At 34.0% G+C, this 24,052-nt stretch overlaps 2 protein-coding genes across 2 annotated transcripts in view; one reads left to right on the forward strand and one right to left on the reverse strand.

Annotated features, from left to right (window-relative positions):
* LOC142329244 (uncharacterized) overlaps window positions 1-24,052 on the reverse strand; it is a 175,002-nt gene that overhangs the window by 98,155 nt on the left and 52,795 nt on the right. The window lies entirely within an intron of this gene.
* On the forward strand, window positions 21,456-22,391 carry LOC142329102 (chymotrypsin-1-like). The gene has a single exon (XM_075373437.1). The coding sequence runs from the start codon at window positions 21,456-21,458 to the stop codon at window positions 22,389-22,391; it is 936 nt and encodes a 311-aa protein (XP_075229552.1).

The following is a 24,052-nucleotide window of genomic DNA, read 5'->3' on the forward strand; positions in this document are numbered from 1 at the left end:
ACACACACACACACACACACACACACACACACACACACACACACACACACACACACACACACACACACACAGGCACGCACGCACACGCACACCAAAACTTTAATTATATACATCCTTTATGAAACTAGGGTTTATGATAGTCGAGAGATATTTTTAACCGTTTAAATTATTTTCCCGCTATACGTATATTTAATGGAAAATAAGGTGTTTGTTTCACCGATTACGTTATATTTAATAAATTTCTTATAATTTTTCCGCATTTTTAGGTATTGAAACGGTTAAAAAAAATCATCTTTTACGTACCCGCTTGACCTGTAAAACTAATTATGTCTTACGCATGCAAAACGCATTTATTTGTGAGCATTTAATTAAGTAGTTCCTCGGTGATTTGTCGTCTTAATTTATCATTGTTTTCGTTTGTATTTATTTTCCTAAAATACTTATGTTTTGTAATATTGAAAATTTTATTTTATTTAACGCCTAGTTAAAATCTTCGCATTTTAATGCGGTATGTTTTGTTTTTATAAACTATGAAACTCTTACGTTTCTATTAATTTCTGGGGACTTTATTTATACCGTTTTACTTAAAACCAAATTTTCTACAAATTTTGTTTAAAAGTTTTAAAAGTGTTTATCGCCTATTTAACAAAGTCATTTTACGCCAAACAAAATAGTACGATTTCGACCCCGATCTTTAGTTTTTAGTTTTAGAACAGATGTTTTTTAATTTTTCAGGCAGATTTAATATAAAACAACTCGATTTGCCCCTTAGTTTTGGTCCCATGAATTACACTGCGGCTTAATTTTACCGTAGGTGCAAATATCGGGCGAAATCTTTCGCCAGCAGACAGTCGCTAACGAAGCGTTTCCTAACGTATATTTATACGAACTTCGTTGTTTATTTCCACGGCGGAACATGTCCTCAAAGTTTATTATATTCTTCGTGAATCACTCGGTATTTACTTTTTTGTTGTTTCATTAAACTATTGTTACTAAATATTTGTGCGATTTAGTAAGTGAATTTATTATTTCTCTATAAATTAGATGATATAGAAATAGGAGAAGATTCCAACCGCATTTCAGTAATTCACACACACACACACACACCAAAACTTTAATTATATACATCCTTTATGAAACTAGGGTTTATGATAGTCGAGAGATATTTTTAACCGTTTAAATTATTTTCCCGCTATACGTATATTTAATGGAAAATAAGGTGTTTGTTTCACCGATTACGTTATATTTAATAAATTTCTTATAATTTTTCCGCATTTTTAGGTATTGAAACGGTTAAAAAAAATCATCTTTTACGTACCCGCTTGACCTGTAAAACTAATTATGTCTTACGCATGCAAAACGCATTTATTTGTGAGCATTTAATTAAGTAGTTCCTCGGTGATTTGTCGTCTTAATTTATCAAACTTGAAACGTAGAGTCGATAGATCCGTTACTAAAATGTAAATCTTTGAGTTAAAAGTTTCTTGTACTTTAGAAATTCCTATTTACCGACCTTAATATTAAGTCAAAAATATTTTAGATGAATATGAAGGGATCACCGTTAAGAGAAAGGACAGTAGATCGTGCAACATTAGCCAAACTTAATATCTATGAGATAACGTACAGGATGTTTGATAGGCAATTTTAAATTTAGAAAACATCGTGAAAACATAAGTAACGAGAATAGGAGATGATAATCAGATGAATGTTCGTTAAAAAAAAAAGAATCGTGGAAATAAAACGGTAAAGATACTTAAGTACAACGCAAAAGGTAATACGTAACAATAAAGGTAATACGAAATAGTACAATAAGGTAGCAAAGGTAATAATTAAGGTAAATATAGCGTTTTTTGTAGTGTAACTTTAGGAGTTTACTTCTTTCTCGGACGCTAAGAAAAAAGGAAAACAAAAGACCAGAAAGAGGTATTTAAAATGTTTATATGAAGGAGATTGTAGAAGATAAAACGGATAAAGTGACGAGGAAAGCGAACGAAAGCGGACGCTTAATCGGGACGATTTAGAATATGTAGGTAATCGAATAGGATGTATGAAACGAGAGGAATAGATTAAACAGTGCTAGTACGATCAGAAGGTGCGAAAAATAGAGTGACGGAAACGAGATCTTAAATAAATTGGCTGCAAATAGAAGACAAAAAAGAAGGCTGATATGAACCTCTACTGTAGTAGGTAAATATTACATACGAGAATTTACCGATATAGTTTTTGGTAAATCTAAAATTACCGGTTAATCGAATTTCAATTTCTTCTGCTTTGTGTATAACAGTGAATTATTTAAATATAACCTTGATTTGTGTATTATACGGGTGGTTTTGCCACCGTATATAAGTTATATAGTATAACTTACAGAACAAAATGTTAAATACAAAACGAGGGAATTTAAAGTACTTAAAAAAATTTGCTACTTTATTAAATTTGTGTTGAAAGTGTGAATTTATGGGGAAAAAATGGTTAGTTTGTTAGTAGCGAAACTGTGGTAGCAGTTGTCAGTTATTTTAAATTTCATTCAGCATAAAACGCCCGTATCTCTTTTATTGAATGCACGTAACTCTCTCTGGCTGTGGATATAAAGTAAATAATGTTTTGTCTATCTATCTCTCTCTCTCTCTCTCTCTCTATATATATATATATATATATATATATATATCAAGATAGAGGGAACAGACGAAGGAAATATTCATACTTAGATATTTATTCTAGAACGTGCAACACTGATCTCCACGGCTATACATCGATACTAGAAAGGATGTTATTTTTTCATCCGACTGTAAAAGCAGGATGGGATGGTGTAAATTCTTTATTTTTGAAAATTTCATTCGTGTATATTTTTATATTCAAATTCTGCGGGGCGTTAAAATGAGATTAAAAACAATGTTAATTTCATTTAAATCTTAAAAATTTGCCCTTAAAATTGGTAACTATCCATAAAAAAAAAATGCTTTAAGTTTTAAAATAAGGAATTTAAGATTAACGGATCCCGGTACAGTAATTAAAATTTACGTGTGCTTTAGGTTTTAGTTCAGATACAGAGACTAATTGTTTATTTCGCGTGATCAAATTTACTTACTTTTATCGATATAAAACGGTCCGAAAGAAAATGAACTCACCTTATTTCTTAATTAAAAGGAAAGCGGCCGTACATAAAAATCGTTCCGCTTTTATCAATTTCCGTTTTTTTATTATTTGAAAATAATGAGTCCTTGAAATGACTAGAAACGTTCGACATGTTATTTTGGTATTGGATTTCATTTCTCGCACGTCGCTACTGACAACTAACAAAATATACCGGGTGGACCATATATCTCAAAAATTATACATTTTAGGGAAAAAATGTTTCTAAACATTTTTCTATTTCAAGGGGTAAATACGTTCACAATCATAAAGGTAATTTCAAGGTAGACTTAATTTTTTTAAATAGGAACCTAACATTTTTATTGCAGAATCGAATTCTTTTCAAAAACAAATAAAATTTCATTTCCGACTTTGTTTTTTAAAATTGATATTTTTTTAATTGTTTATCTTCAAAATTTGCAGTAAGGGTATAAATTGGTGTTTTTAGTTTCGTTAGGTTTAGCCCAGCTCCTCCATGGCGTGAGTTGTAGCGTTGCGGCTTTTCATCCGGAGGTCCCGATTCAATCCCGGTCATGCATGGCATTTTCACGCACGCTACAAATCATTCATCTCATCCTCTGAAGTAATATCTAACGGTGGTCCCGGAGGTAAAAAAAAAAAAAAAAAAATTAATAGGTCTGGCCTGGTTGAGAGTTACATGTAGCCGATTAAATTTTAAATGAAAAACAATCAATTAAAGTATTAACCTAAATACATTCCACTTACATTTTAATGAATGTTTTTAATCGACTAGTTCGTACCGGTACGGTACTTAACTTACATGTGTTGCACGGTTTGGTCAGTGGACCTAAATATTTGGTTTAATTAATTACTGATACTTTAAATTTTTTTAATGCTCGTTATTTAAAATAGTTACAAAATCTTACTCTACATAAATTACAACAAATGTCCTACTTCTATGCATTTTTAAACGTTTTAAGAACGACCTGTGAACATTTATTTTATAAAATTTCTCTTTTGATACTTCTGTAGATGTTTGTTATACGCTGTTTCATGTTTTCAAGGATAGTTGGTACTTACGTAAACTTTTTCTTTAAGGTAAACCCATAAAAAAAAATCCCTTAGGTACGCGGGAAGGCGAAGGTATATTTCACCGATGCTAAGCAAGGGGTAAAAAAGAATTCCGACTTAAGTTAAGAAAAACTTCAAATTTACTCGATACGACAACGGTTGGACGCGTAAAAAAGTTTCACATTTTTAACGTACGACAACCCCCATCTTTTTACAATTCCAGCAACATTTTGGTCATTCCTTGCCGTAAAAGTTGGTCGTATCAAGTATTTTTTAGGTAATATTTATTTATTTTTTTAGGTAGTATATTTTTATTTTAGGTAATATTGTTTAGAGGACTAACGACCACTTCAAACCGATTCGAACTGTAACTATTAAGGGAGGTATGATATTTTTTTGTCTTCGAAACCCGATTTTTTTGCACCCCCTGGGCCGGTGGTTGATGGTCTCAAAAACTTTACTCGGATAATTTTTAGGGCCTAATTCAAAGAACAGTAGGTACTTTAAACGAATTCGATATTCTACTTGATAATAAAGTTATAGCGATATTTTTTTTCGAAAAAGCCCCCCATTTCCACCCCCGTGGTCCGAGTTTTCCCATTAACAAACTCGACTGAGAGTTTGGGTCGTTATATCTTATGTATCAATTTGAAAGTGATTGGCGCAAAATTACGGCAGTTATCGTGTCTACAAGAAAGTGATATATTTAAATTTACATATAAACTTTTGAGCTGACAGTGGTTCTGGGGAATGTGAAACGCGAAGATAAGTCGAAATTTTTCGGAATTCTAATCACGGTATCCATCACATTTGGTAGCTTTCTTATGAAACCTACCTAAACGTCTACTGGAGTAATGTCGGGAGAACGGGCAGGCTAATGAACTGGACCGGCTCGACCAGGCCAACGATCATTGTATTCGCTGTCCAAAATTACTCGGGTGATAACTGAATAATGTGCAGTACAGCCATCATGTTGAAACCACATCGTCTTCTCTTCGCGAAGGGTTGTTTATAAGCCGTAAAGGCGACTGATTTTCTAGAAAGTTACGTATTTCTCTCGGTTCAAATTTCCATCGAAAAAATGCGGTCCGATTAATGTACAGCCTACGATTTCGTACCAGAAACTGACAGTCCGCGGACGTTGATGTTCTACTTCCCTTAGCCACCGTGGATTTTGTACTGCTCAATAATTCATATTATTTATGTTTGTTTACTGCTCCACGATTACTAAAACACGATTCGTCGGTGAATAGAATATTAAGAAATAAATTTTGATCTACTAGTACTTTTTCCAGCGTCCATCGACGAAATGCTAGCTTTTTTTTAACTTGCAATAATATTTAAGGTAGTGTTGAGGATGTGTGAATTCGAAGTAATATCTCTCAGACCTGGTTTGATAGAGTGAAACACTAAAGAGTAAAGAGGTGTTTATAAAAATGACAGATCCTTTATCATTCCTTGATAATAATAATAAAAAAATAATATTATCATATATCGTTTCTTATATTCTAAATTAATAGAAATTTGTACATTTATGCTTGTATCCATGGCAAGCTAGTTTTTTTTTACCTCAGGTAAAATACTGTCCCGTGTTCGCGGCTCGATCAGGATATTGAGAAATTGACAATTGAAAATTTTTATATAATTACAGTTTATTAGTTGAAGAACGTAAATAAAATAAGACAAATCAATAATTACATGACAATAAGAATAATAAACGACAATAATAAAATAATTTGTATTAATTTTTGTAATAGTTTAAAATTAAGACAAAATTGTTTGTATTAACTTAATATAAAAAAAATATTATTTTGTATTTTTGAATATCCTTTTTCTTATATATATATATATATTATATGTGTAGTATATATATATATATATATATATATATATATATATATTTTTGTTTTTATATGTGTATATAAAACCGGTGTTTATAAAAAACTTTCAAGAATTCTGGGGTTGGCCCCCTCAATGAAATAAAGAAAAAACTTTATATCAACATACTCGTATGTCTGGAAATGCTTACCGGCTGTCGTCATTTTGTATTTTAAAGCAAAAATTTACCTCTCAGGAATAGTTAATCGTATCGAGCTGGAATTCCGTATACTACTAGCACACCTAGGTCTACTTGTATAAAAATAATGAAACTGACCTCTCAATCCATTTCAGAATGGCAGCCGTGCAAATTTTTTAACCGTTTATGTCTTTGCAAACGCCGGTTTATTTAAATGTTATGTTAAAAAAAAATTTTTTTTTGAGCGTTTTATGACAAAGAGAATAACGTGTTACCGGATTCAAATCCGTTTATAAAAACAGAATTACGGCAAAACCTCTAGAAGCGAGTTACTCTAGATTAAAAAAACAGTTTTCATTTCCTCCCGAATAAAATTAAATAACTCGATGGCATCTCGACTGGACTAATTTTATTAATATTATCGTGTAATAATAATAATTTAATCATACTGAAAATATCGCAGTAAAATAGAATGTTATTGAAAATATTATAGTAATAAATAATATTAACATTGAAAAATAATTTCCGTTAAAATCGTTGTATACGTAAGTAAAAAGTAATACCCGGTTTGTCTTTTGTTATTAACCGAATGAATACATTGATCTGTGCTGTACGAATTAATTATTATTATTTTTTTTTTACCGGTTTTTTATTCACCGTGATAGGTAATGTGAATCATATTTATACTAGCTTATATATATATATACTGATATGCATTTAACACCTTGTGACACTCTTCGTGCGAGATGGCTATATCAAGAACACCTTCTCGCACGATGTTTTAATCCGTTCGTAGAAGGCTCGGATACAGAAGCTTAAAACCTGAAAAACGTGGTAAATCACGACGACCGCGTTCTTTTCGAGGAGAATATGTTAGATAAAATATCTAACCGCCCCGAAAAAGGTATTAGAAACATCGAGAATGACTTTTCCGTAAATTTACTGTCCAGATTTATTAAATGATATTTTCTAAAATTTACAAGATCGGCCATTCTTAACACCCGCAACATCCACATGCGATAAACTGCAAACCTTCATGCCATTTCAGAGAAACCGTCACCGAAATCGGTTTTCTGTAAACTTACGGAACGATATTCTGTTTACGGTTCTGGTATCTGATATGTCTGTTTTTTTACCTGAAACGCTCAAAGGTGAAAGATATTTACATTTCTTGACGGATGATCTTCCACTTTTATTTCAAGATTGCCGCTAAACACGGACAAAATATGCTGTTCATGTTGACTCGTTACGGATTCCAAGTTCGAGATCACCGAAATGAAGCGTATTCAAAACGACGGCTCGGTCGAGGAGGTCCAGAAGCGTGGCTTGCAAGGCCTCCCCGTCTCAATCCTCTTGACTTTTTCTTATGAGGCCTTTTAAAGACACTTGTATACGACACCCTCTTGGATACCGTAGAAGAATTGCGCATAAGATATCTAAGCGGGATCGAGAGGATTCTTCAGTCACCTGACGCTTTGGAAACTTTAGCAGTCAACGAAAAACGCCTTGATGCTTGTATTATGAATAAGGGCCGCCATTTTGAACAGCTACTTTTATACTTAGTCTTAATATTGATGTTAGTATTAATGTTTTATTATCTTATGCGATTATTTATTGTTATTAAAAGGAGGATTGTCCACGGTCTTGACGAAATTCTTCATTAATCCTAGTTTCATTTGAAACTGAGGTAGATAAACATTTTTAGGATTACACAACGGGTCGTGTTTCACATTTTTCTGTTCAGGAATGAGCGATTCGCGTTCAGGACATTCTTTTCTAATGAAATGATTTTTTTTGTCCCTACTATCCCGTTCACACAAAAAACAACAGTACTTTGTGTAACCAAGCTGGATGAATAATAATAAGCGGAGAGGATTATTTTGTCATCGGACATTGTCTTTCTCCACGACAATGCTCGGCCGCACGCTGCAGCTGTAACAAAGAAGCTCCTGCAGCGTTTTCTTTGGGAAGTGTTTGATCACCCACCGTACAGCCCGGACTTGGCTCCATCCGATTTTCACCTCTTTGATCTCATGAAACGCCGGCTAGGAGAACAACATTTTGGCACAGACATCGAGCTGCAGACCGGCGTAGAAACACGGCTGAAAACACAGGCGGCTCCGTTCTATGACGAGGGTATTGGAAAGTTGGTACCGCGCTACGACAAATGTCTAAATCGGAGTGGCGACTATGTAGAGAAATAGCGTAACTATGTAAGTACTCGTTCTAAATAACATTTTTTTTATTTTCACTGTGGTTTTAATTTCGTGAGCGATCGGTCCTTGAAAAAAAAATAACCCTCGTATTATTACAATATTTTCACGATTTCAGTAATATTTTATTTTATTGTTGTAATATTCTCAGTATTATTAAATTATTATAATTTATTAGATAATATTAATAAAATTATTCCAGTTGAGATCGTATCGAGTTATTTAATTTTATTCGGGAGGAAATGGAATCTGTTTTTTTAATCTGGGGTGACTCGCTTCAAGAGTTTTTGCCATAACTCTGGTTTTTATAAACGGATTTGAATCGATAAGGTGGCATTCTTTGTCATAAAACGCTTAACATTTTTAACATAACATTTAAATAATCCAGCGGTTGCAAAGATTAACGATTAAAAAATTTACATGGCCGCCATTTTGAAACAGAGGTCAGTTTCATTAGTTTTATAAAAGTAAACCTGTAGGTACGCTACTGGTATACGAAATTCCAGGTCGATACGATTAAGCATTCCTGAGAAATAAATTTTTATGTTAAAAATACAAAACGACGCAAAGCCGGTAAACTAAGCGTTTTCGGACATACGAGTGTGTTGATGTAAAGATTTTCTTTATTTCAATGCGGGAGACTATCTCCTGAATTCTTGAAACTGTTTTTTATAAACACTCCGTATATAGAGTATATATTTATTTATTTTTATTCCTGGTTATTACAACCATTCTTCTGTTGATTTGTCGCACTAATCCTCTCAGTATATATTTATTTGCTTAATTTAGTTTCTGTTTTTTTTTTTTTTTTTAATATTAGTGAATAAATGCACATCACTAGAAGTTACACCATTCTTTCTTAAACAATTGCCTTTTGATAATACTCAATGGAATATCTCTAATTTTTGTTTTTCATTTACTTCTTTTCCCGAACAGTAACACTTGCTATTTTTTTTAATCATCGATTTTCTTTGTACCGCTCCATTTGGTGGTTGGTAATGTCATCAGCACGTCAAATCGGGTTAACGTTGACGACGTATAAAATCTGCGCGAATATCATCTATATGTGTACTATCGGAACCTGTAAGAGCTACTTGCGGGCTTAAATATTTTAACAGTTACGTCACACTACTGGTCAGTATTGTTTGCTGTTATGAAAATACTTTTTATTCGATTATGTTTCTTTCGGTTTTTACGTTTTGATTTTATAAACAAAAAGCGAAAAAGTATTTACAACAGTAATGCCAGATTATGAATAAATACTAGTTTTTTACAGACTTCTTTTTAAAAGCCTGTTTAAAAGGAAAGAATACGTGTTTAAATCCTTAAAATACCCATTTAAAAAAACCGCACTAAAGATACGCTGGTGTTGTTTAATAAAATTTATTAATCTAGAAGGTACTTTATTTTAAAGTTGTCTACGTATTGACGTCTTTGAAATTTGATGAACTTCTTCATCAGGTTAGGAAGAGTTAAGGTTAATGTGTTGTACAGATTGCATTATTGAAAAAAAAAAAAATGTTCAGGCTTAAATTACCATAGAGGAAGAATGCCTGAGCGAAGTACCGAAATTAGACATGTTTTTCTTTTGAAATTTGGAATTTTATCTTTATTGAGTCTTGTATACCCTCCAAACAAAGGTCTATACACTTCAGTAAATTTGGATCGTCATCATTTCCAACTGCGTCTTCTTAGCTTTATTTAAATTTCTCATTTAGGTCGTTCAATTTTTTTTTAAACGTTATTTTCTTTTTTTTTAGCTGATTTTAATCTACAACAATCTTTCACCTCTCATCGAGCGTTTTCCTTTTTGTCGGTAAACATTGAGGTAAATATAAATTTCAGTTTTTCCCCTTTTACAAGTCCAAACGGTTGTCTACGATCGTGATCGCTAGGTTTACGATTACATTTTCCTGTAATCATTTTTTCCAGAAATTATTCTTCACAGACTACCGACAGTTTCCTTTACGTAAACTTTCCCTTGTGAATAACACGGGCCGCCTCTCTCGTATCGCTGTATCTGATGAACATTTAAAAACTATTTTAATATCGTCTAATTTTTAGTGTAGTAATTCTATCTATTATCGGGCATTCGATCTATTCGGCATTCGGGCATTCGGGATGGTAAAACTTACTTTAAGTAAAACTTGTAAAAGCGTTAAATAAAAGTACGGTTGTTCTGTAAAAGAACAACCGTACTTTTATTTAAAATGTATAGAATTAAAATGTTTTCAAATAACTTAAGTATTTTTTTGAATATATCTACCGAACGTCAAACGCGTCGGAAACAAAAACCGCATGAGTCTTCTGTAAGCGTCTATCAATTAGATGAGTATGGCCTTTCTTGTAACGTCATTACGGGATGAAGAATCATCATCCCGGTACAATTTGTCTGAGTTATCCTAGCGAAAATAGAATGCTAAGGCAGGTAGAATGCGGTTAGAAGAACTTTTAAATTTTAAATTGAGATTTAAAGATTATCTTTGTGACTTTGGCGAAGCAACAGTTTCAATTTTTTTACAGTACATTGCGCTCTGATTATTCTTCCGACCGGTTACCGATAATGATATTAACATTGCCAAACGCGTAAAAAACAGTCCACCGCTGTCGACGCTAACCTGAAATTTACCGATCTGGTTTTTGAGGGCCTCTTGAATCTGAAACTTGAAATAATTTAAATTGTCATCTCTACCGGTATAAAGTCGTCGTTCGATTAAAGAGAAATTAGTAACGTGTTAAATTATTTATAACGATAGACGCTAAGTCAGATCAGATCTGAAGTTCTACACGTATTACTTTTGGACTTCTGGAAACGGTAAACGCGTAGTACAATCGTATCGAAATTCCGTACAAAAGGAATTTTCAACCTTCGGGTTTTTCTTTACTAATATAATCGCCTTTATCTGCTTATTAATAAAATTCATCTGGAGTTTTCGTTTGTGTACAAAATAAAAAGACGAGTGGTTGAACGCGTACAAAAGTTTGTTCGGTCGAGTTTGGTGGTCTTTATTAAAATATTTTTATTTTTTTATTCTACAACCAATTTAGGTCCTATACGACACAAACTACAAAATAACAAAATTAACAGTATTTATTTGGTTATTTAAAAAAAAAAACGTTACAGGTACGTAATTTTTTTCTTTTATATTTATCCCGAACAAAAAATAGAGAAAATAAATGAAAGAGAATGGAGTAGATAATAAATATTACTGGAAAGGAAAAGGGTAGTAGGAAAAGAAGTTTAAATATAGAAACAAATATTAGAGCGCGTGAATTGTGAAACCGATCTTTTTACTGTATAAAAACTTTTCGAAGCGGAAAATAAATAAGTCCAACGCTTCTTTCATCTCCAATCATTTGTAAATTACATGACCGATCGGATGGTAATTCAGTTCTCTATAAATAAAGCGTATAGGGTTTTAAAAGCTACTATGATATAGATTAACTGTTATTTATTTACTATATGAATATGATTAAATTATAGTAAACATATTTTGATTCCGTGAATGATTTTAATAAATAAATAAGTAGATTTGTGTGGGCGGTTCAAATCCATCGACTACTTATATACGTCATATTATTCACAGTTAAAACAAAGGATGGTAAGAACTTTATGCGGTATTTAAACTTATATATTTAATATTTACTCGTTTATTCTTCTCTACCTATTTCTAGTTATCTCGGATCATCTGACGGGGTTGTACGATATTTCATCTTATCGACAAGCTCTTTACTTTTCTTACGGCATGGATTTTCGAGTCTTTCTTACGAGTGTCTGTTCTATTCTAATTTTGTTGTCTTTTTAAAAATTAGTCTTCCTTCATCGGACCGTTGTATCATGTTAAATACATCATATATTGTTGTTAATACATCTTTGTTCGATCTGTACACGAGTGGACCTAACGTCTACTCGATCCGTGAAATTCATGTACGCGTATGATATCGGGATCGCTGCTGCACGATATAAAACATTCAGGGAATGTCAGATGGCGATCGAGGAAGATGTGAGATCGCTTGATATGTACTTCGATAATTACGGTCTGAAACCTAACTCGACCAAGACGGAGTTAACCCGCTTCCATTTAAGCGTTTGAGATGTCAGAAGGCCGCTAAAGGTGTCGTTTGAGGGAGTAAAGAACCGCAATGTAATCCGATCCCGAAGTACCTCGGTGTGACGCTCGATAGAATTGTGACTTACAAGCAAAATATTATGAATATAGCTGCAAAATTGAGAACTCGAGATATTGCAATTCGTAAGCTGGCTGCAAAAACCCGGCATCAATTCGACCTTTGACCCCATCATTATTACTTTCAGAGAAAGTTGGACCGTTCAACGGAGACCATCCCTCCACAATTACTTCCTGTTTTTAGTTAAATTTCACGCCGAAAGAGTGCATTCGCTGCAAAATGCATAGTAAAACACGGGTTTGAGATGAACCCAAAAATTACAACAAAGAACCGATGAATTTTGTCAAGGGTCAAAGGTCAAAGTGATGCCGGATGTGGACGTATTTTTTCACGGGTTTTTCGATACATTAAATAATGACTTTTCATTTAAAAAAATCAGCAGTGTTTTACTATTATATTCTCATTGAATCCACTGTTTCATCGTGAAATTTAACTGCAAACGCAAAAATAAATATATTAAAATTATCTAACGGCTATTTAGTTTGCAGCACGCCTATTACTCTTCGTTTGTCTCGTATTTTACTACTTTATCGGTTAATGGTGAGTAAGAAACTATATTTTCATAAATTAACAAAAAACATCGTATTAGGTTTAAAGTTCTCTTCGGTTTTAATTTTAATTTTCAAATCAATAACGCCTATTTCACCCGATTCATCTTGTCGCAAACAATCAATCGCATCTAACGGATATTTTTTTTTTATAATCTGAAAACGCGTACGGCAAATCGATCTTTTGATAATATGATTTTTGAAAGTCTATAAACATCTTATACATCATTATTCGATTCCCTTCTACATCCTCGTACGGATAACGATTTGAAATTATGAATACTTTAACATTTTTCACGTTACACGAATCAAATTCTGACGCGTCCTTTGTAGCTTTATTTATTTATCCTATCGGTTTGAAAACCCACAATAATGTATCGCGGTTTGTCTAATTGTGATGATGTTTTTCACTTTCCACGCCGTAGATTTGGTTTGAGGAACTGCTGGATTTTCGTAAAGTTCCCAAATTCTAAACGGCATACGCAACTATTCATTCTTCTTTCTCGATTTAAGCGATTCCAGTTGATATTGAGACGCCGCCTTTAAATACGCTACAATCCATGCGATTTCTGTTATTTCTGATGTAGATCTATGATCTGAAACTCAGGCCAGTATCGCGTTCACATCATCGCTACTACGTTTCAAGAATAATTCCTGTCTATTGTTTATGATTATTTTTTTATACCGATCAACATCGATAATGGCATACGTACACTTAAATTACCATCATCGTCGTATCAATTTTATTTCTACCCTTAACCCATCCGGCTCAATATCATTAAGATGATGAAATTAAAACATTTGTCATTGAAATCACGGTTTTCATAATAGAGGTCACACCTACATTTCCCGTTTATTTTATATTGTATCTCGTCAGATAGAAAGTTAAGTAATTCTGGTATCGTTGACTTTTTACCGTTTTCGCCTACAAGCTTCCCACAAATACGTAAAAAACTATCACCCGGAACAGTATACTCATCCGCTTGATTTATTCTTATTGTAATGTTATCACCCGCTTTAAAGCTATTCACGTACGGAGAATGTTTGTGAAATTTGATTATATGTTAAAGATTCATCTGAACGCGCGAATTTTTTAACGTCTAAATAATTCATCGCACAATCTATATAAAAAGAATTTGATTTTTTCATTTTAACAACTTATTGGTGTTTTTAAGTTTCCCGTCAACGATTTTAAATCGTAGAGATTTTCATTTCTTAACGCTTTGTTCAGTCAACTTATAACGGGTTTTTACATCACTCTCATTTACAAGAGGCATTTCTAACTACAATAAAAGAATAAAAAAATTCAATTACGATAGTTTATTTATATTTCACTCGATACTAACGACACGCTTACTCACTCACCGCGTAGATTTAATAACTGATCCTTTTCATCAGTCGATTGTAATCTTAAATTATAAATTTTCCTTCACATCTAAGGGTACAAATGTAATATAGAATGGAGATTCTACACTCATATCACCCGGATCTGCAGCTAACGGGAAATAGTACAAAACATTATCTTGCGCTTCATTTTTATAACCGCCCGAAATAATATTACATTTTAAAGTATAACATTTACAGGAGCGATATTTATTATTTTATCTGAAAATAATTTTCAGATAAATCGATTTTTTTTAAGCAACTTTCCCACCTCTTCAATTTTAATCGTCCACCGCTTTTCTTAAGTCTCAGTCTACAGCCAAATTTAGATTTAAGTTCATCGCGTTAGTTACTGCGTAGGCAGCCGCTCTTTCATCAAACTGTGCTCTCTGGCGCGATCACGCGTTCCCACGGTCGTTCAGCAAGTGCTTTATCGGCTTGAGATCTCGTTTTATTATTTGAATACTTTGAATAAGCTATATCGTGCAGTTTGCATGCATTATCCGATTTATTTAGGTCTTTATCGCCACTTTTCAACCGCTTATCTAATTTTGTATCCGGCCCAAAATAATTATAACCCGGAATATGTACTTCAAACGGTAATAAATCTACAGCTTTATTCACTACAGAACCTATAATTCCGCGTCCTTTTTTTCTTATCTTACTTTGCTTTTGCATGTGTATAAAAAAAAATATTTATTTAAATTCAAATACAATATTGGTATAAAAAAAAATGATTCTTTAATGTATCCGTTCATTTCATCGTGGTTTTTCAAGTACTTTTAATTTTATCAATTCGTTTTCGCGTATCGTTTCTGCTGTCGTAGATTTAATCGCATCTTTATCTAACTTATCATCTACATATTCAGTTGATTTCTTAATCGCTTCGACTACATCTTTTATACTTTGTTCAAGTTCCTTTATTTTATCGTTTGTGTTTTCTTTAATCGCTACGTCATAATCTTTTAAACGATTCGTAATCAATTTTTATATTTCACTCTCCGCATGCTTTCTTATGCGGCCATCATAATCTTTTAATTTGTTTATTATTTTTTCATTTAATCGTTCTAAACCTACAAATGTTTCACCGAAACTGTTTGTGTATTCATCAAACATGTTTGGTTCGTTTAAAATTCATCGCGTCCGCGTCGTCAATAGGATCGGATACGTTACGCAATCTGTGTATTTTCATCTCATAATTTCCATGCGTTTGAAAAACCTTGACCTGAATGTCGAATCAACATTTATTTAGCTCGTTTCAAATTGATCGCATCCGTATAATCGACGGGATCAGATATATTACATAATCTATGATGTTTTACATCATTATTTCCATCGTCTGTAAGGGAAAAACCCACGCCGGAGGGTCACGTTTTCCAGTTCCTTGATGACCTTTAAGACCTAATCTTAATCGTAACATTGCTATATATATAATAAAATAAAAACGAAAAACCAATAATCTATTCAAATTCAGCATCTTTCAATTCCTTAACTGCGGATATGATTTCGTTTGACACAGTCTTGTTTCCAGCATCATATTCACCCACATGAGTGTACAATCTAGCTACCGATTCGTTTGAATTATCCCAATATAAATAGACTGGATTGTAATTAAATTGCGTATGCAGTAGTCAACTGCCTGAGAAGGACGTGGATGATGTTTTATATGGTGAAACATATCTATCTGTCCTTTTTGGAGGAAAAAGCTTTCTAATTAATTCGTTATATTTCAATGATTTATTTGTTTTTACTGTACCGTAATTCAAATTCATTCAAATGCGCACCAGCATAATTTAACGTATCTTTATAAGTTTCCATATCGGTTGTGTGAACTTTTATCAGATCTGGATTTTTATAAACCAACAACTCTAAAATACCAGGCGTAGCTGAATATATGAAATCTTCCAAATAAATTTATTTTATCACTTGCAAATCTAATTTCTCTATTTCCTAATTTGATCGTATCTGCTGTAATTTTATCATATTTCACACCAAATACGATGATCCATTGGTATTATATGAAAGATTGAAAAATATATTCAATAAACTATTGATCTTTTCCCGAGGTTGATATTATTACCTCGACTTTACTAATTGGAAGTAAACGATAAGGATATTTGACAAATCAGCATAAAATTCATCAGGTTCAATGTAAACTTCACCTATTACAACACAATCGCAAAAACCAGCACCACGAACAATTATTTTTATATGCAATGTATCTCGATGAAAATATTTATCGATATCATTCGCGAAGTTTTTAACATAATGTTCAATTTCCCGTTTTATTGGTTTGTTAGATGTATAAAATGAATATTTAATATTCGTATTTCTTTCACGTTTAAATTCAGATTCTATACTACTATCAAAAAGCGCCGTATTATTATCGTCTAGATATATACAGAAAAGATGTATTATTAATAATGTATTTGTTTTCACAACTAAAGAATCGGTGTTAAATAACATCCTTCAAATCTATCCACGAATTGTAACTTTTATCGAATCCTACCTATTTTACATACGCCTTGTTGTCTTTTCGTTTGAGTATTTTCTCAATTTGATATACATCTTTTTGATTAGTTTCTTATAGTTCGTGTTCAACTACGGTAGTTTTTTTTATCTGAATATGGGAATAATGATTTATGTTGTATTGTTTCAATAGACGTTTCACTTGTAGATTATAAAATTCCTTTCCCTGATCCGTTTGAAAATGATTCATCTTATGCTTTTCAAATATCGATCGCAAAGCGGCCGCGACTTCTACACCCGTCTTCTTCTTTAACGGTATAGCGTAGGCGAATTTAGTAAAATAATCGATAACAGTCAACAAGTATTTGAAACCGTTATTAGTTCGAGAATAAGGTAACATTTCGACTGTCTGCTTGTATTAGGTCGTTTAGCCCTTTAATTCCGTTTTTCTATTAGGATAGTTACGTATAGCCGGTTTGTGTAATTCTTTAGCTAAATCGGGGATTAATGGACATTGCGTTCTATATATAGATGAAAAAAGTATTAAAATAATGTATTGCGTCGACATTACAGATAGTTATAAACTATCAAACTTTTGATTTAATTTATGAATATCCATAAATGTATCAAAATGATTGCCTTTTGTTGTAAATTTGAGATCTTTATGAATAAGATTAAAAAACTTTACGCTATTGGAACTTTTACTTCTTTATATATGAGTTCACTATTGGGATATCTTTCTTTTATTTTATTTATCGTGCATTTTCCCTTTTTATATTGAGTACTGATAGCGTCGTAATATTTATATTCAGAATCAGGGTCGTGGTTATCGAAAATTAGAAGACAATTACATCTTTCATTGCCTGCAGAAAGTGTGGACAAATATGGTGTGGCCATCGTTTTAAGTTTCTTTACTTTATTGTTTAGCTGACCGTTTTGCAATACGTAATTTAGATTTTGATGGATAAGATGATTTTTTTCTTTAAAACTCGTTCGTTTTCGTCTCGTAATCTTTCAGCGATACTTTCAAGCTCTCGTATTTTCAATTGCAGTCGGGCGTTATCGGTCTCGTACTAATTCTTTGATGATTAATCTTCTGTTATATCATAACATTCATCGTAAAACTCCTTTGATAACCACGAAGCGATATCAAGTAATAATTTCTTATAAACATACGCACCGGTAATAATTTTAGTTGTTTCATCTTTATTATCACCCTTAACTTCATAAAATGCCGCGTCGGGTCGTCATAAAATGCCTCATAAAAAGTCGATCCTCGAATCTGAGGGTCGGCTGGGACTTGGAGAACCAGGCGTATCCCACTAATAATACTGCTGGATATATGGAACCCGTTCGGTTCGATACCTTGGCCAGCTATATTGAGGGTACTTCAAAGAATGAATATAAGCGAGTACGTAGTGACGCAAGTAGCCAGCTATCTATCCGAGAGACGTACTGAAATTAATAGGGTTGACGGTGTGGTAAGTCACCAGATCTTCGGTGGAGTCCCGCAGGGACCACTTTGGAACATTTTTTACGATGAAATTTTCCGATTTCAATTCCCGCCGGAGGCGAATGTCGTAGGATACGCGGACATCTCGCTGCTAGTGGAGGCCAGTAACTTAGATGAAGTGGTGGACAAGGGGAATATTACCTTAGAATTAATGAATGAGTGGCTCGTCAACAAAGTTTGGAAGTCTCTCCTTCCAAATGCAAGTGTCTTCACTGGTAAGAGGATACTCAGAAGATTAAAACTGCGCCTGAGAGGAGAGGCAATTGTTGAGGTGGAAAGTGTTAAATATCTAGGGGTATTACTGAATAAACACTTCAAATACTCCAGTCATGTGGCCATGATCTGCGACAAAGTGAAAACAACAATCCGTGCCTTGCGAGGTCTCTTTGCGGGATAAGGAATTCCATGTACGTCGAAGAGGCGACTTATCACCTCGGTGATAACGTCGTCTCTGTTGTACGCCGCCCTGGTATGGAACGATACGGTTAATGTCAAGCGCAACAGAAGATAATTAACTAGCACTTATAGGAAGTCGCTTCTGGGCGTAGTTTCGGAGTACCGAACCTTATCGTATGATGCACTGTGCGTGCTTTCTTCGGTGCCCCCGATTGAATTGCAGATTAAAGGCCGAAAACTAAGGGCGTCCGGTGTAGCCAAAGATGAGGCCAATTCTATAACACGGTATCAATGGAAGGTAGCATGGGCGGGTTCAGCAGTGGCTTCGTGGACCAGAAGAATTATCCCGGACCTGGATGCTTGGCTAGATCGCTCTCATGGCGAATTAGATTACCACACAACGCAACTCGTGTCTGGACATGGTGCGTTTGAACAATACCTGCATAGGTTTGGCAGGAAGAGTCACCCATCTGCTGTTACTGCGATGCGGTTGACAATGCCGAACACACTATTTTCGTGTGCAGACGATGGGAGGAACATCGTATAAATGCAGGACTGATGCATACCCGACCGGAGCAGCTCTCGGACTGGCTCTTGGCTATGTCCTGAAACCGGCATAATTTTGTAATATTAGCAAGAGCAGTTCTCAAAATAAAAGAAAATGATGCAAGACGACTGGGATACTGAGGGTTTTAGTTTATAGCAGGGCTATAAACAACGTTCCTGAGGGCTCACATGCCCTGGTGTGTGGGTTCCCGTGATGGAGCGGAGCTCCTGGAGTCCGTTAGGTTTGAATGAATGAAGACCGAGATCCGGCCAGCGGTGTGGGTTCCCGGATACGCTTCGGCTCCTGCGCCGTCGGTTTGAGGCTGGCAAAAGGAAAGACCGAGACCCGGTCTCCGGCGGGGGGGGGGGGGGGCTGGGAACGGCATAGCCGGGCGTGGTTTCTTCCGTCGGAGATTAGAGGCAGGCAATTTAAAGATCCGGAAAGGACACGTCCCCGAGTCAAGTATACTTAATTGGATGTCCGGCTCGGGGATGTAGGGGGAAAAAAGTCGTAGTCGCATACACTTCGTATACAGAGATGTCGTTTTGTAATAAATGTAAATTTAGAATGTCAATGCGTAATTGCGTTGTAGTTGAAAAAAATAATATCTAGTTGTAGTATTTGTAAGGAAACAAATATCTAAAAAAACTGTCGAATTAAAAAAAATCGATCGCGTTAATAAAATTGATGTAGACTAATTTTTTTTCTTCTTTTCACCATATATTCATCGATTTCTTTTTGACCATATGGAAGAGTATCAATGAGGTTTTCTATCGCGAATCTTTTATCTTTTTTATATCGATCAATCGAATAAATTTGATGATTAAACTACGTAATGATTTTGTGGAATATGAAACGCGTCTATCGAACAAACATTCAAATTATAATCTTTATCAAATATACGAGAATCCCATTTAATTCTCTTGGCTGTCTTTTTTTTGTCCTAATTGATATTCTCTGGCTCCCCAGCCAGCAAGATTTCAAATCAAAACTTTCACATAATCCCTCCAAGAACGATGAAAATGTTCATCTTTGGGTATAATCGAGTATAATAACGAATCTGTATCTGTCGTTAAAAGTTTTATCTTTTCATTTTAGCGATATACAACAAGCGGGCGGTGGGACACGCAAGGAACGGTATATGGCATCACGCTTATTCTGTTCACGCTTTTAGGTTAGGTGTATGAGCTATTTAGGACACCGGTCGTTAAAATGTTTCGACGCTCAGTAGCCGTTTGCGCCACAGACATTCGGTCTTATGCTTTAGGGTGACGGTGCGGTGGCGGGAGAAATGCGAAGCAAACCGATTTTGCACAGATCGGAGAAACGAATCTGAACTTCTGAACGCGACATATTTGGATTTCCTAATGAAATATTTTTTAATACGTTCATTATTAAGGGCTTAACGCAACATCGGTTACTTTTATACCGATTTGAATACTAAGTTTTTTGGCGGTCGGGTTTCAAGTAACCGCACATCTCAGGAACGGTCGACCTGAGACTGTACGAGACCTACGCTCCACGCTCCATTTACGGATATAATCCTCATTCATCCTATTAAGTAGTACCTTACGGTGATTCCGGAGGCTAAACAGAAAAAAAGAAAGAGAAACACATACTTGGACCTAGTCGGCGAATAGATCTTGATCGAGGCGTAACTAAAGTACTGAAAAATATTTCAAATAGTTTAAGTATTCACATTTTTGAGGTCCACGACAAATTAATCGACAATAAGTTAAGAGTAGTAATTTAAATTTAGGCGTATGCTTCACGATATTAAATTTTAAGAACGAAAAGTTTCGCTTTTTCTTTCTATTTATATAAAAATATATACTTTATTCTTCTTATTGCCGTTTTTTAAAACTAAATTTATTTATTTTGCTAAATAAAAAGGTATTAAGAAGAAAAAAGAACACGTGTTTTATCGAGGCGTGTTTTATGTTTGTGGGATTTTATTTACTTTTGACAATAATACGTGGAATTTTACAATATCGTGAAGTTTGTTATACTCCAGTTTAATATGGTCCGTTTATATTCGTTATCGGTAATTACAAATTTATTTTTCCTATCGTATGGAACTGTGGCAAATTCGACTGAAATTAAAGAATCTTTGAAACAGAATCAAAGTGTACAAAAATATTCCAGTAATATAAACATTCCGTACAAAAAGGAGGCTACACTCGGCCAATTTCCTTACGAAGTATCGTTACAAAGAATTCTAACTTCGTTACCGTATTCGTATACAAGTTTAATGCATTTTTGTGGCGGAACCTTACTGAGTGAAAATAAAGTTTTGACGGCGGCGTATTGTTTTCACGCTCACAGAAAGAATCGCCCGAAAGATCACTACAATTACTACGCCGTAGCAGGAATTAATTACCTTGGAGATAAAAACGGAGTGGTCAGACCGGTAACCGAAATACATTTACACTTTAATAATAAATACAAATACGCAAACGAAGCTTATTACGATATCGCCATAGTCGACGTAGAAGTATTCGAATTTACTGTTGTCGTGCGGCCGGTGGTTTTAAGCGACACGCCTGCAGAAATATCACGTACTTGCTTTCTTATCGGTTGGGGTGCGCACTGCCGTAAAACGGGTAATTATTCCAAGGAACTTATGATAGTAGAAGAAACCGTAGAGAACGACGATAAATGCGGCAGACGAGTCGCAGGGTTTCTTTATCCCGAAACTCTGTTTTGTGCCAGTCCTAAAAAGCACTATGATTCTTGCTACGGAGATTACGGAGGTCCATTTATTTGTGACGGCGTTCAATACGGTCTAGCTGTGTGCAAAACCGACGAATGCGGACTAGAAATACCTACATACTATATAGATATCTTTTTTTTTTCTAACTGGATAGGCAGGATCGCCACGGATAAAGCGGATAAAGTGAAACCGATAATTTTGTTTAATATTATCCTGACTAAAGCCGCTATTGCTGTTATATAAAGTTTTACTAACGCTTCGGTGTAATAATATGTTTTTAGTAAAAATTGTTTTGCGAACCTCAAACCGTAAAATAGTAAGAAATAAACCCGCACGACAGACGAGAAATACCTCCGTTAATAAAGTTAACTTTAGCGTGGACCTTAACGAAACCTGACAACCTTATAGAAAAAAAATTAAGGATAACTCAAAAGGAGAGGGGAAAGAAAAGTATTTTCTACAAGCGATTACATAATGAAATGACATCTGTTGTTTGAAAACATTTTTTCTACCGGGGATCAAGATATTTTACCCTAGAAGAAAAACACATTACTTTACTACCGATACTAGAAAGTTCTCTGAGAATAAGCAAAAACACCTAAGGAATTTTATAACATTTAATTCGGCCTCGACTCGGTTCAGGAAGTAATTTATCACCTTTATTCCTTACCGATAGTTTTCGATACCTTAACGACATTAAATTGTCAAAGAAATTAATCTGTGGAAGAATACGTAAAGAAACCGGCGAAGAATCGAATGACTTTCTCGGCTATTAGTAACAAAAATTAAAGAAATCCAAAAAAACAAAAGAAAGGATATACATTTTTTAGAGGTACGGAATAAATTTTAAGAAAGGTTTTTATAAAAATATTCAAATATAAGTTGTTAACTTTAACAAGTTTGCTTATGTAAAGTTTTCTTTAAAAAAAACTCTTGATGCGGACACCACATGACTACCTTGTACGTCTATTAAATTATGTATGCGCATATTTTGCTGTGCTTCATTTAAACTTATTTTATTTGAAAATGAGATTCGATCTTCCGATTCTTTAATAAAGCGGACAGTTACGCGATTGCACTGTGGTGGATACCATATTGCATCGCATTTTTTGTGGTGTCCGTATCGGCATTTTATATTAGTTTATATATTAATTTCGTTTCACGTCGCTCAAGCAGTTATGTGGTGTAAGTGAGAACGAGTCGGATCCGTAATCACGCACGCATCGGTTCGAATCCGAGTTCATATAAATATATATATTTTTTTAATTTATATATATTGATTTATAAATAATTAACCTCTGTAGAAATTATTCAATTAAAATGAAAAGTACATAAAATTTTATTTCGGTAATAACTTCTGATTTTTTTCATTTTTTAATTTTTTATTCTTATTATGGAATTATTTATAGTAAAAGTTTTTTTATAATCAAAGGTTAATAAATTATTAATAAATCAATATATTTAAATTAAAAAAAGGAGATGAAGTCTGATTTGAATCGGTGTGTTTCCCCTTGTAAGATACTTCTTTAATTAAAATAAATTATTTAGCTATAACTCTGGAACCGATGAAATCAAGTACGCTTGTGCCTCTTTCAACCTGCAAAGTACTAATGTAATCGATGGATGATGTCTTTACTTAGTGAAAATACATAATAAAAATAGGTAAATGAAAACAATATATGTTAAGTTAAACAGCCATTTCGATACGCAGTACCTTCTTCGGAAGTTAAGTGCAGAATGTACATTACGTATTCACCGATTTTCATGTATTTTGTACTTAACATCTGAAGAAGGTATTGCGTTTCGAAACCGCTGTTAAACTTAAACATATATTGTTTTCATTTTCCGATTTCAAAACAGCAATATCACAAATGACAGTAAAATCAGCCGGTTAACTGCAGGGC

The sequence above is a fragment of the Lycorma delicatula genome, chromosome 8 (genome assembly GCF_047948215.1).
Source record: "Lycorma delicatula isolate Av1 chromosome 8, ASM4794821v1, whole genome shotgun sequence".
NCBI classification, from domain to species: domain Eukaryota; kingdom Metazoa; phylum Arthropoda; class Insecta; order Hemiptera; family Fulgoridae; genus Lycorma; species Lycorma delicatula.